Source organism: Oncorhynchus gorbuscha, linkage group LG20 (assembly GCF_021184085.1).
Source record: "Oncorhynchus gorbuscha isolate QuinsamMale2020 ecotype Even-year linkage group LG20, OgorEven_v1.0, whole genome shotgun sequence".
Lineage (NCBI taxonomy): Eukaryota > Metazoa > Chordata > Actinopteri > Salmoniformes > Salmonidae > Oncorhynchus > Oncorhynchus gorbuscha.
In genome coordinates, this window is record NC_060192.1 from 3,041,527 (window position 1) to 3,054,978 (window position 13,452).

Below are 13,452 nucleotides of genomic sequence, written 5' to 3' on the forward strand. Positions count from 1 at the left end.
CTCTCTCTCTCTCTCTCTCTCTCTCTCTCTCTCTCTCTCTCTCTCTCTCTCTCTCTCTCTCTCTCTCTCTCTCTCTCTCTCTCTCTCTCTCTCTCTCTCTCTCTCTCTCTCTCTCTCTCTCTCTCTCTCTCTCTCTCTCTCTCTCTCTCTCTCTCTCTCTCTCTCTCTCTCTCTCTCTCTCTCTCTCTCTCTCTCTCTCTCTCTAGGACTGTGTGGTGTGGTGGACTGTCACCTCTCAGACCTTCGTGTGGAATGTAGAAGCTGTCCTTACGGTGACAAGGGCAGGCAGAGACTGGGGAGACTGGACTACATGCTGCTGAGGTAGCAGACAGAGCTGAGGGACAATCACACCCTCACAGGACACACCCTCGCAGCCCAGGTGAGCACACTACGATAGGCCAGGGTAAGAGGACACACACACAGGACAGGCAGGCGAACATTGACTGGCAGAGAGTCAACTTTTGACTAGCCTGGTCCCAGATCTGTTTATGCTGTCTTGCCAACTCCTGATTTATTTCAAAAACGTTTTATATATTTTTTGCTTACGGCACCTGGTATTCCCAGTCCGTCTCCGGTCCCGTTACTAACCAGACACGACCCTGAACAGGCGAGTTCAGGGTGGTATTACCACAAGCCATTTTTTTTCTCTGCCTGAATTAAGTCACGTGGCTCATCTCTGCAACTCCTCATTGGGCTCGGGAGAGGCGAAGGTTGATTCATACGTCCCCCGAAATATGACCTGCCTGGCCGCCTACTTCCTATCACACTGCTCGCTTACACCCGGATATGTCAGAGGGAACACAGTTCGACTGACGACTGGAGTCAGCTTGAAGGCTCCCGGCTCTGTCACAAGAAGTTGCTAGAGCATGATGAGCCATGGAAAGCCCCACCTGCCAAACCCTTCCCTACCCCGGACTGCCGGTTGTGACACAGCCTGGGATCAAACACCACTGCCCCACCCTGGACCAATTGTCTTGCCAACTCCTATTGTATGATTATTGTCATGCCGTGTTGCTATAGGTGTTGACTATATGGCACAATCTGATCGAAGACCACACTAACATTTGGCTGATTGTCAGAACAGAAAGAGTGAATATTCAGTGTACTGGAGGACTATTCTAGAAATAATTGGCTTTGGTACATTGCTTTAGGTTGTGACTCTCCAGTTAGTGTGAATCATTGAGGACATACAGTTTGGACACACCGACTCATTCAAAGGTTTTTCTTGATTTTCTACATTGTAGAATAATAGTGAAGACATCAACACTATGAAATAACACATATGGAATCATGTAGTAACCAAAAAAGTGTTAAACAAATCCAAATATATTTGAGATTTGAGATTCTTCAAAGTAGCCACACTTTGTCTTGATGACAGCTTTGCAGACTCTTGGCATTCTCTCAATCAGCTTCATGAGGACGTCACCTGGAAAACATTTGAATTAACAGGTGTGCATTTTTTAAAGTTAATTTGTGGAATTTCTTCCTTCTTTTGAGCCAATCAGTTATGTTGTGACAAGGTAGGGGTGGGATATAGAACATAGTCCTATTTGGTAAAAGAACAAGTCCATATTATGGCAGGAACAGCTCAAATAAGCAAAAAGATATGACAATCCATCATTACTTTAAGACATAAAGGCCAATCAATGCTGAAAATTTCAAGAACTTTGAACGTTTCTTCAAGTGCAGTCGCAAAAAACATCAAGCGCTTTGATTAAACTGTCTCTCATGGAAAGGAAGACCCAGAGTTACCGCTGCTGCAGAGGATAAGTTCAATAGTTACCAGCCTCAGAAATTACATCCCAAATAAATTCTTCAGAGAGTTCAAGTAAAACAGACACATCTCAACATCAACTGTTCAGAGCAGACTGTGTGAATCAGGCCTTCATGGTCAAATTGCTGCAAAGAAACCACTACTAAAGGACACCAATAAGAAGAGGAGACTTGCTTAGGCCTATAAACATGAGCAATGGACATTTAGACAGGTGGAAATCTGTCCTTTTGGTCTGATGAATCATGTCTTTGTGAGACGCAGAGTGAACGGTTGATCTCCACATGTCTGGTTCCGAACGAGACGCATGGAGAATGAGGTTGTGATGATGTGGGGCTGTTTTGCTGCTGACACAGTCAGTGATTTATTTAGAATTCAAGGCACACCAGCATGGCTACCACAGCATTATGCAGTGATGCGCCATCCCATCGTGTTTGCGCATAGTGGGACCATCATTTGTTTTTCAACAGGACAATGACCCAACACACCTTCAGGCTGTGTAAGGGCTATTTGACCAAGAAGGAGAATGGTGGGGTGCTGCATCAGATGACCTGGCCTCCACAATCCCCCGACCTCAACCCAATTGAGATGGTTTGGGATGAGTTGGACAGCAGAGTGAAGGAAAAGCAGCCAACAAGTGCTCAGCATATGTGGGATCTCCTTCAAGACTGTTTGAAAGCATTTCAGGTGAAGCTGGTTGAGAGAATGCCATCAAGGCAAAGGATGGCTACTTTGAAAAATCTCAAACCTAAAATATGATTCTATATGTGTTATTTCATAGTTTTGATGTCTTCACTATTATTCTACAATGTAGAAAATAGTAAAAATAAAGAAATACCCTTGAATGAGTCGGTGAATGAGTTGGTACTGTATGCACTAGTAAAGGAAACTATCAAACATGTTTACAATGACACCCCGTCTTGGGCAAAGGGTGCCATTTGTAAAGCAGACCTAGCATTGGAAGATGATCAACTATTGTCCCTCCTGTGCAGAGTGAACCTTGCATTGGCCTACACTGAGCTGACAGAGGAGCTGGTGTTGAATGCTGCACTGTACCCAATGAACAGCATTCTCACATACTGTAGGTGTTCTCTTGCTTGTCCAGTTGTGTTACGGCCATGTCAATAGCAATGGAAATGGCATCTTCCGTGGATCTGTAGGAGCGGTAGGCGAATTGGAGTGGGTCCAGTGTTTCTGGCATGCTGGCCTTGATGTGACCAGCCTCTTGAAGCACTTCATGGTAGCCGGGGTGAGTGCAATGGAGCGATAGTCATTTGGGCATGTCACCTTGTTTTTCTTGGGCACTGGAACGATGGTGGTGTCCTAGAAGCAGCATGGGACAGGGACAGGTTGAAGATGTTTGTTTGTTTTCCAATATCTCCATTCATCCAGAGTTTTTGGTTGGGGTATGCCCAGATTTTTATTGTGGGTACAACATCAACACATTTTCCAAATGAAGCCTGTGACTGACGAAGTACAGTATATTCCTTAATGTTGATGGATGTCCTGGGGGGATGAATCTTTGAACATACACTAACACTAACACTACGTGACCAAAAATACGTGGACACCTGCTCATCGAATCTCATTCCACAATCATGGGCATTTATATGGAGTTGGTCCCCCCTATGCTGCTATAACAGCCTCCACTCTTCTGGGAAGGCTTCCACTAGATGTTGGAACATTGCTGTGGGGATTTGCTTCCATTAAGCCACAAGAGCATTAGTGAGGTTGGGCATTAATGTTGGGCGATTAGGCCTGGCTCGCAGTTGACGTTTGTAACGGCTATTGGTGGAAGAAGGTGAGGACCAAGATGAAGCGTGGTAACTGTTCATCATTATTTTAATAAGCTGAACACTAAATACAACAAGGAATAAAAGAAACAACCGAAACAGCTCCGTCAGGTGCTAAACACACTAAACAGAAAATATAACCCACAAAACCCATGTGGGCAAGAGCTACCTAAGTATGGTTCTCAATCAGAGACAACGACAGACAGCTGTCCCTGGTTAAGAACCATATCCGGCCAAAAACAAAGAAATACAAAAACATAGAAAAAAAGAACATAGAACGCCCACCCTAGTCACACCAAAATAGAGACTAAAAAGCCTCTCTATGGCCAGGGCGTGACAGCGTTCCAATTCATCCCAAAGGTGTTTGATGGGGTTGAAGTCAGGGCTCTGTGCAGGCCAGTCAAGTACTTCCACACTGATCTTGACAAAACATTTCTGTATGGACATTGCTTTGTGCACGGGACATGACGAACAGTTCTTGTGCTGATGTTGCTTCCAGAGGCAGTTCGGGAATTCAGTAGTGAGTGTTGTAACCGAGGACAGTTGGTCCCTTTCTGTGAGCTTGTGTGGCCTACCACTTCGCTGCTAAGCCATTGTTGCTCGTAGATGTTTCCACTTCACAATAACAGCACTTACAGATGACCATGGCAGCTCTAGCTGGGCAGCAATTTGATGAACTGACTTGTTGGAAAGGTGGCATCCGACGACGGTGCCACGTTGAAAGTCACTGAGCTCTTCGGCAAGTTCATTCCACTGCAAATGTTTGTCTATGGGGATTGCATGGCTGTGTGCTCGATTTTATACACCTGTCAGCAACGGCTGAAATAGCCGAATCCACTAAGTTGAAGGGGTTCCACATACTTTTGTGTCTATAATGTATTCCAATCAGTATTCTCAAAACAGTCCTGCAGCATTGAGTTTGCCTCCTCTGTCCAGCGCCACACTATTCTCTGTGTTAGTGGCTCCCTCTTAAGTTGCTGCTTGTAGGCAGCATCTTAAGTAACAGAGAGACATGATCTGATTGGCCGAAGTGGGAGCAGGGGATATCTTTGTACGCGTCACAAATACATGTTTGCATATACATGGTCCAGTACATTGTTTTCTCTCATGGGGCAGGATACATGTTGGTGATATTTTAGAAACATTTGTTTTAAACGTGCTTGGTTAAAATCACCCTGGAAAATAAAGACTTCCGGGTGAGAGGATTCTTGCTGGCTAATGTTCTTGTACAGTTCACTGAGTGCTGCCTTGGTGTTTTCTTGTGGCGGTATGTACACAGTTGTGATAATAACACGTACATTTCAAAGGTATATAGTGGGGCCGGCATTTTGCATCAGAATCTCCTGGTTGGGTGAACAGGATCTCGAGAGATGGTTTCAACTTCGGTACACCTCCCCTATTCTTACCAGAAGCTTCCGTTCCATCCATTGGGAAAATGGAAAAGCCGTCTGGTTGAATAGCAGCATTGTCCGTATGCCATGTCGCTGTAAAAACTAAGACACAGCTGACCCCTGATGTCTGCGAGGTCACAAAGTTTTTTCCCCCAGCGAACATCAGGATACTAGGAGGAGGAGGCCGTGTAGCCCGTCCATTTAGCCAAGCTTGGAGTCCCCCTTTCCTTCCTCTTCTTTGTCGCCAGCGTTGCCTTCAGTCATCTTGGTCAGCGGCGACTGGTGAGCCCGCCGTGCGGGGAACAAAGGAACTAATGCAGTATTCCTGATCTGGGAGGCTGAGAAATAAGCACATAGCTTCCGATTAATGATCCAGAAGTGCTTGTGATCGTAGGAAATTATTGCACAAACATTCTGAGCAAACAAAGCAATTAACGAACGTAAAAACAGCCATAAAAAAAGCTAAGTTGAGCAGCAACCGGCAAGATGCGCGCCCTCCTCAGCGCCGCCATCACGTCACATGGACAACTTTTTTTTGTTTGTTCTTTTGTGCAAATTCTGAGGGCGAGGAAATATAACCAACTCTCAGTGCGGCACTCCGGACCTCGTTGAAGACCAAAAGTGCCTCTCTTGTCAAAATGAGTTTGACACACCTGTCATAGACACACAGGTGTAAGAACACACACGCGCAGGAAGCACTGGCGTACCGGACACCCCAGCGGCCCCTGCAAGGCGGGTGGCCCACAAGCTCTGGGGGCCGGTGCGCCAGTCATTGATGACTATTTGACAGTAACCCTCCAAAAGTCATTACTAAACGTTTTTAATATCCATATTTGCTAGGAAGCTAAGTATTTGATTCTTGGGCTTCAAGAATGTGACTGATTAAAGTGCCTCAGGTCTTGAAAAATAAATCATTGAACTAATTGAAAGTAAGAGGATACTGGTATACCACTGCTGTGGTCAAGGCTACGACGATGCAAGCGCAATGAGTGGCACTTAGTCAGGTGTTCAAAAGCACATATCAGACTGAGAGCCTAATGCTTCTTAGGTAGGCCTAGTTATTTATGAGTTTAAGTTAAGAAAACGATCTCTCTGCAGAAGCGACAGTTACAAGTAGTCTTGATTGTGTGCTTCGATCATTGTCACGAGATTAGACTTCTGAACCATACACAAACATTATTACGTTCATGTCCGGTATATCATTCGTATATCATAAACACAAGTATAAGCAAGTGCAAGCAACTGACCCTGACTGGACACTGACAGAAATTCAAATGAATTCAGCAAGATGTTGAGGCCTTAACTTTACTCTTCTTTAAGTCATCACAGAGAGATAGAGAGAGATAGAGAGACACGGTTAGCCTACCATTTCAAGTATTCTATTAGGCCTATGTGGTCTAAAAAGGAAGGAAAATACCATCAGGAGCATCCATTTCATAGAAAATATACCGACGCACAGACAGCGCAAACAATAAAAAACAATATCAATTGGAATTACATGGGTCTATTATTGAACTTTTTGTTGAAAAAAAAATATTTGAATGGGAAGAGACTGTCACTGGCATACATGATTACAGAGGCAACAACATTATATATCTATATATATATATATCCCCTCCTCGTGGAGAAAAGTAGTCAGAACAGTAGGCTAAGTTCTGAGGGCGGAGAGGGACTAAATTCATAGGGTGAGACACATGGGCTACTAACAGCTTACTACACAACATACACTCAGTATTACTTTCTTAGCTACAGAATACATTTTGTCCCCTGGCATATTACATCGTTTACGCATACAAGACATATTTTTTTGGACTCGTTTTGGGCTTGTGCTCGCTTGAACAGGAAGGTGGCGCGGCGTTCCTTCATGTGGTCAAACTTTGTCATCAAAGTCTGGCATTCTCTGAATGAAGTCATGCTGGATTGACAGCATGGCCAGTGTATTCAACCCTCTCTGGCCCCGTGTTGCGTGTGGATGTTTAACCTTTTGAGCTTGGAAAAGAGACCCTTCCAGATGTTTTAAATCATTAAACCCAGACTTGGACCATACACCCCCCCCCCGACAGAAAAGCAGACAGGGGAAGCAACATAGTGATAGTGCAGTGTTTGGTTAGAGTCAATGAAGCTGATGGTGGCACAACTAGTTATGAGTGTAAATGGTGACTAACTTCTTCACACAGGGGCATTGGGTGTTAGCAAAACTTTGTTTATGAAATAAATTAAATAAGTACGTACACTACCGGTCAAAAGTTTAAGAACAACTACTCATTCAAGGGTTTTTATTTATTTTTCAATATTTTCTACATTGCCGAGTAATAGTGAAGACATCAACACTATGAAATAGCACATATGGAATCATGTAGTAACCAAAAATGTGTGAAACAAATGAAAATATATTTTATATTTGAGATTATTCAAATAGCCATCCTTTGCCTTGATGACAGCTTTGCACACTCACCTGGAATGCATTTGAATTAACAGGTGTGCCTTCTTAAAAGTTCATTTGTGGAATCTATTTCCTTCTTAATGCATTTGAGCCAATCAGTTGTGTTGTGACAAGGTAGGGGATATACAGCCCTATTTGGTAAAAGACCAAGTCCGTATTATGGCAAGAACAGCTCAAATAAACAAAGAAAAACAACAGTCCATCATTACTTTAAGACGTGAAGGTCAGTCAATACAGAACATTTCAAGAACTTTGAAAGTTTCTTCAAGTGCAGTCGCAAAAACCATCGAGTGCTATGATGAAACTGGTTCTCAGGAATGAAAGACCCAGAGTTACCTCTGCTGCAGAGGATGAGTTCATTAGAGTTACCAGCCTAAAAATTGCAGCTCAAATAACTGCTTCACAGAGTTCAAGTAAGAGACACATCTCAACATCAACTGTTCAGAAGAGACTGTGTAAATCAGGCCTTCATGGTTGAATTGCTGCAAAGAAACCACTACTAAAAGACACCAATAATAAAAAGAGACTTGCTTGGGCCAAGAAACACGAGCAATGGACATTAGACCCGTGTAAATTTGTCCTTTGGTCTGGAGTCCAAATTTGAGAGTTTTTGTTCCAACCGCCGTGTCTTTGTGAGATGCAGTGTGGGTGAACGGATGATCTCCGAATGTGTATTTCCCACCGTGAAGCATGGAGGAGGAGATGTTATGGTGTCGGGGTGCTTTGCTGGTGACACTGTCTGTGATTTATGTAGAACTCAAGGCACACTTAACCAGCATGGCTACCACAGCATCCTGCTTGGTGAAAACATTTACGCACAAAAAATGCAAGGTGACGCAGTCGCATACTGTAGCTACTATAGGCCTCTATGTTTAAAAAAAAGCACACAGAGAGGATTTTTTTCTAAGAGAAAAAGAGAGAGAGAGAGAGAGAGAGAGAGAGAGAGAGAGAGAGAGAGAGAGAGAGAGAGAGAGAGAGAGAGAGAGAGAGAGAGAGAGAAGCAGCAAAAGGACTTCAAAAGACAGGGGAGGCTCTCAGATTTGATTTAATTGAATGTACCTTGATTGCAGCCCATTTGTTTAGGCTATCAGCCAGACAAAACCTCCTGAGGTTCAACAATAATGGTAACATTTTTCCTCAAGCCAACTACTGTTTTCCTCATTGTCAGGCTATTTGATGTGTAATTTTTATAACAAGTTTATAAATAGCAGCTAAAATAGCAGCTAAACACTGTATACAGCTATAGATAGTAGGCTCGACTGCGTAATGAAACAGTCCAAGGTAAGCTGGTGTTTTGCATTATTAGACTGGTTTAACACACAACGACTTTCTATCCAAGCTGGGAGAGAGCGTGAGGATGGCTCATGTCATGCAGGTTCAAGTAGACTGCACAGGGCAGTTGTATATTCAACAAATATCTATTGGTTGCTGATTAGTATGCTGATTGGTATGCTGATTGGTATGGGTTAGATTGTATCGAACCACCCAGCATGGCAGCCTTGCAACACCGTGTATAACTTTGTGAAATGTCAGGCTTAACATGTGAAACTGACAGCCAAATAGGCCTACAAATAAAGATTTATTCATTAGCTAAAGCAAAGCTATAGGCGACATGCTCTGGCACCACAGAAAGCCTATCATTGCTTTGCATATACACGTTGCAATTTCAGCACCATGGACAGCAATCGGTAGTCAATTCTTTGTGAGTGGCTGTCTGGATGACTCATTAGTTTAAGAGAGAGGGGGGGGGGGGGGCTCTGACCTTGTGGGAGGTGTCCAGAGAAACTGCGTCAAACCAGTGGCAGGAAGGTGTGAACACACATTAACACCACAAACATATGCCGGCAAGCAGGCAGGCACACACACACACACACACACACACCAATCCAAGGCAATCCAATAAACATGCAAATGTACAAGACACACATGGTTGGACACCCATTCATACCACTGAAAGTAAACATGCTGGTGAAAACCTGATTTCTTATTCACCCTGAAGATGAAAGCGACATGAGAACGGAGAGGAGCAGCCACACACGTAATATCCATGGCACCTTAATAAGTCATAACTCTACATCCCTTCACTATACAACATAGGGATGCGAGGAGATAGATATGGCCTGAAGCATACAGCAGGCCTATATCACCATCTCCACTCTGAGGTAAACACATAACAAGAGCCAGTCACTCAGATGCTGAAGGGAATGGGGCTCGTAGTGGAGACAGTTCAAATGGAAACAATCATCCCACCACAGAGAAATGAGGATGTGCCTTTGGATGCTGTAAACCTGGAGTAGAAGTCATCCAAATAGGACAAATACATGTGACTGACAAATGCTTTGTGGGCAACAACAAAAATGACTTGATGCTGCTATAATGCATTATAACACTCTCCATAAGAAAAGCATTATAAAAATCGGTATATACTTGTGAGTTAAAGCATGCAGGCCTTACCTCTGCGACAGGCACTCCCTCTGGTGGACGGCAGTGCAGCACAATCATGCCTTTAATGGGCACCTCCCTCCCCTGGGGGTCCTGCTCAAAGTTCTTCCTCAGGTCTGGGAGAGAGGAGGGACACAGGAAGACAGGATTAGGGCTGTTGCGGTGACCGTATTACCGCCACACTGGCAGTAAAATGCCATGTGACCGTTGAGAATCTCCTTTTATGCTCTCTGGACATGCTTTGGTAACTACCATCGGGTCCTAATGGCCTGGCTCTATTGTCCCTCTAACCACTCTGAGGTCAATGCAAATACAATAGAAAATCACATCAAACACTTATCCTCAAAACAGTAGTCCTACAAGACTTTTAAAACTCACCTCACTTTGTCACGGATCCCTCCGGAACTTTCATGATGCACACCTGGCCCCTTTTCCCAGTGATTAGTAATTGTATAAGTGGTTTACGAGAGTCCTGTCCATTATTGTTACAATGTCCGTTGGTGCGTGTGAGTACCTGTGCTGTGTGTTCTGGCTTTTGTGTCATTGTGGATTGTGCAGATGATTACAGGTCTCATCCCGTGTGTTAATCATTGTGCGTGTGTGTTATTTCTTCGAGGTACTCCTCACTCTTTTGTTTGGGTTTCTACCCTGTGTTTTTTATTTTAAAAAATTTGGTCTTCGTCCCCGTGCCTTTACACGGCACGCCGTAATTTGGGTGTAATAAAAAGGTAACGATTCATTAAAAACAGCCATACGCATATTAGTGCTTATGCACATGCATAGATTCATGAGCTCCAGCCGAATGGAAAAACATTAAAATGATGATTGTGCCATTTTACAATACACAAAACAAGAGTGATTTAAAATGTCTTTGGCACATAATTGGTCTAGCCTATACTCCAAAATCAAACCAATTTGAGTAATTGCCTTTGAGTGTGGACTGTGTTATTATGCATACTGGATGGACTGGTTACCTTATGCTACGCTTCAAAATCTATATCCATGAGTCTGTGAGAGAACGTATAGCCCCAGGCGATGCGGTTGGTTCATTGATTGTGCAGGGCAGCATACAGTATTTCTATTCCATTTTCAATAGGGAATTTTTAAAATGTTAATAATTGATCGTTTGCCACATTACCTTTAGCTATACAGAATATCTCACCACCATTTCCTCCTGACATGTATTCACAACAAAACATATTTCACGAAACTGTTGACAGCCAATCTGCATGAAAGGAATAAAGGAGAGAGAGGAGGAGATGGAAACGCATGGTGATGAGATATTCTGTATAGATACTACCTATTACTTGGCTATTTAAAATCAAATAGAAATTCACAAATTCTCTCTTTCTCCCTCACTCACTTTCTCTCTTTCTTTCATCTTCCCTCAGTCACGTCTGCCCCCCCCCTCCCCGTTGGTATAGTTCTGCTACTCACAGGTGATGCGTACGGGTACTACCCCCCCTCCCCGTTGGTATAGTTCTGCTACTCACAGGCGATGCGTACGGATACTACCCCCCTCCCGTTGGTATGGTTCTGCTACTCACAGGCGATGCGTACGGATACTACCCCCTCCCGTTGGTATAGTTCTGCTACTCACAGGCGATGCATACGGATACTACCCCCTCCCGTTGGTATAGTTCTGCTACTCACAGGCGATGCGTACGGATACAACCCCCCCCCCTCTCCCCGTTGGTATAGTTCTGCTACTCACAGGCGATGCGTACGGATACTACCCCCCCCCTCCCGTTGGTATAGTTCTGCTACTCACAGGCGATGCGTACGGTGGCTTTGCGGCTCTTGGAGGTGCCCAGGTGGCTCCAGGCCACACACAGACACCAGTAGTCCTCAGGGCCATGGAAGTCCTCCACCTGCTGACGGGACACGTTGATCATCACTTCCCGGATCTTCAGCCCTGCAGGGACACACAGATTATAATCTCAGATTACCAACACAGTTTACCATCACAGATTACATCATCCGAATATATCCCAGATGATCAGAAACTTGAATCGCTAAAATGATGAAAACAGATTATCACACAACGTAATCAGAAGACTTGGTGAGACGTAAAAGACTAAATATCCAGGCGATAAGAGATTAAATATCCAGGCGATAAGAGATTAAATATCCAGGCGATAAGAGATTATCAGTCCCCAACAGATGAAGAGGTGTGCAGAGAGATGAGTGTCTGTCATATTATTATCCACAGATGATTACTCTGAAGCCTGACAAATCTATATAAAGACATGTTCTTATTATCATCATTTTGACTATCATCTTGACTATGCAAAAGTATTCGTCCCCCTTGGCGTTTTTCCTATTTTGTTGCATTACAACCTGTAATTTAATGGGTTTTTATTTGGATTTCATGTAAGGAACATACACAAAATAGTCAAAATTGGTGAAGTGAAATGGAAAAAATTACTTGTTTAAAAAAATGCAAAAATCGAGTGGTGCGTGCATATGATTATGTGCATATGTATTCACCCTCTTTGCTATGAAGCCCCTAAATATGATCTGGTGCAATCAATTACCTTCAGTAGTCACAAAATTAGTTAAATAAAGTCAATCTGTGTGCAATCTGTGTCACATGATCTCAGTATATAAAGTGGGGCAAAAAAGTATTTAGTCAGCCTCCAATTGTGCAAGTTCTCCCACTTAAAAATATGAGAGAGGCCTGTAATTTTCATCATAGGTACACTTCAACTATGACCAGAAAAAAAAATCCAGAAAAACACATTGTAGGATTTTTAATGAATTTATTTGCAAATTATGGTGGAAAATAATAATCAAATGACACAAACACCCCACAATCCATTTTAATTCCAGGTTGTAAGGCAACAAAATAGGAAAAAATGCCAATGGGGTGAATACTTTCACAAACCACTGTAATCTATTTCAGACTGGCAATAGGGAAGACATATGATGATGCCAATGAGATAGGGATTGTTATTGACCCCCTTTTGATTACTCAGTTCTACTAATGCCTCTTCTACTAATACATCTCTGGAGAGAGAGACGAAATGGGCGGAAATGGTTTCAAATGGATATGGTATATTGGGAGGTCTGCCACCTGCATTGTACCCTCACATCATTTCTATGGATACAGTACATTGGAAAAAATTGTTCCGGAACGGTTATTCACAAAAAGGTGCGTCGTGATTCGTCAACACCCCCGGAATTGAAAAGACTCAATCTCAATCATATGGTGTAAAACGCATCACCATGATGATGTGGCAAGTTACAATTTGCTTTTTGAAAGTTATATATCTTTTTTTTCTGACATTGGACTAATCAAAATAATTCCTTAATACAGTTTTGTATTGGTGGTTTATCCTTCTAACTTGATGTACAGAAAACGATTCGCTCTGAAACCTCCGTTTATTTATGCATATCTTAAGCTGTGATTCGATCCATAATCATGAACAAATATATGGCTGGTATGGGATTGGTTGTTTTATTTCGTAAGTCTCTCCAACAGCGACAGACTGTACGAGACCATATTGGAATGTTAATGCGTAATAGGGAAGCTCTGCTGGATATCTTAGAAAGAACAGTCTTCAAAACTATTTCAGGGCCGCTCTCCAAAGGGGAAAGCAGCTCTGTCTA

At 43.2% G+C, this 13,452-nt stretch overlaps 1 protein-coding gene across 1 annotated transcript in view; it reads right to left on the reverse strand.

The window, feature by feature from the left end:
* LOC124006611 (netrin receptor UNC5D-like) overlaps positions 1-13,452 on the reverse strand; it is an 86,942-nt gene that overhangs the window by 29,466 nt on the left and 44,024 nt on the right. Inside the window, exons 3-4 of the mRNA XM_046316664.1 lie at positions 11,612-11,755; positions 9,853-9,956 (exon numbers count right to left, since the gene is read on the reverse strand). Coding sequence (XP_046172620.1) covers positions 9,853-9,956; positions 11,612-11,755 — 248 coding nt within the window. The remainder of the gene's footprint in view (positions 1-9,852; positions 9,957-11,611; positions 11,756-13,452) is intronic.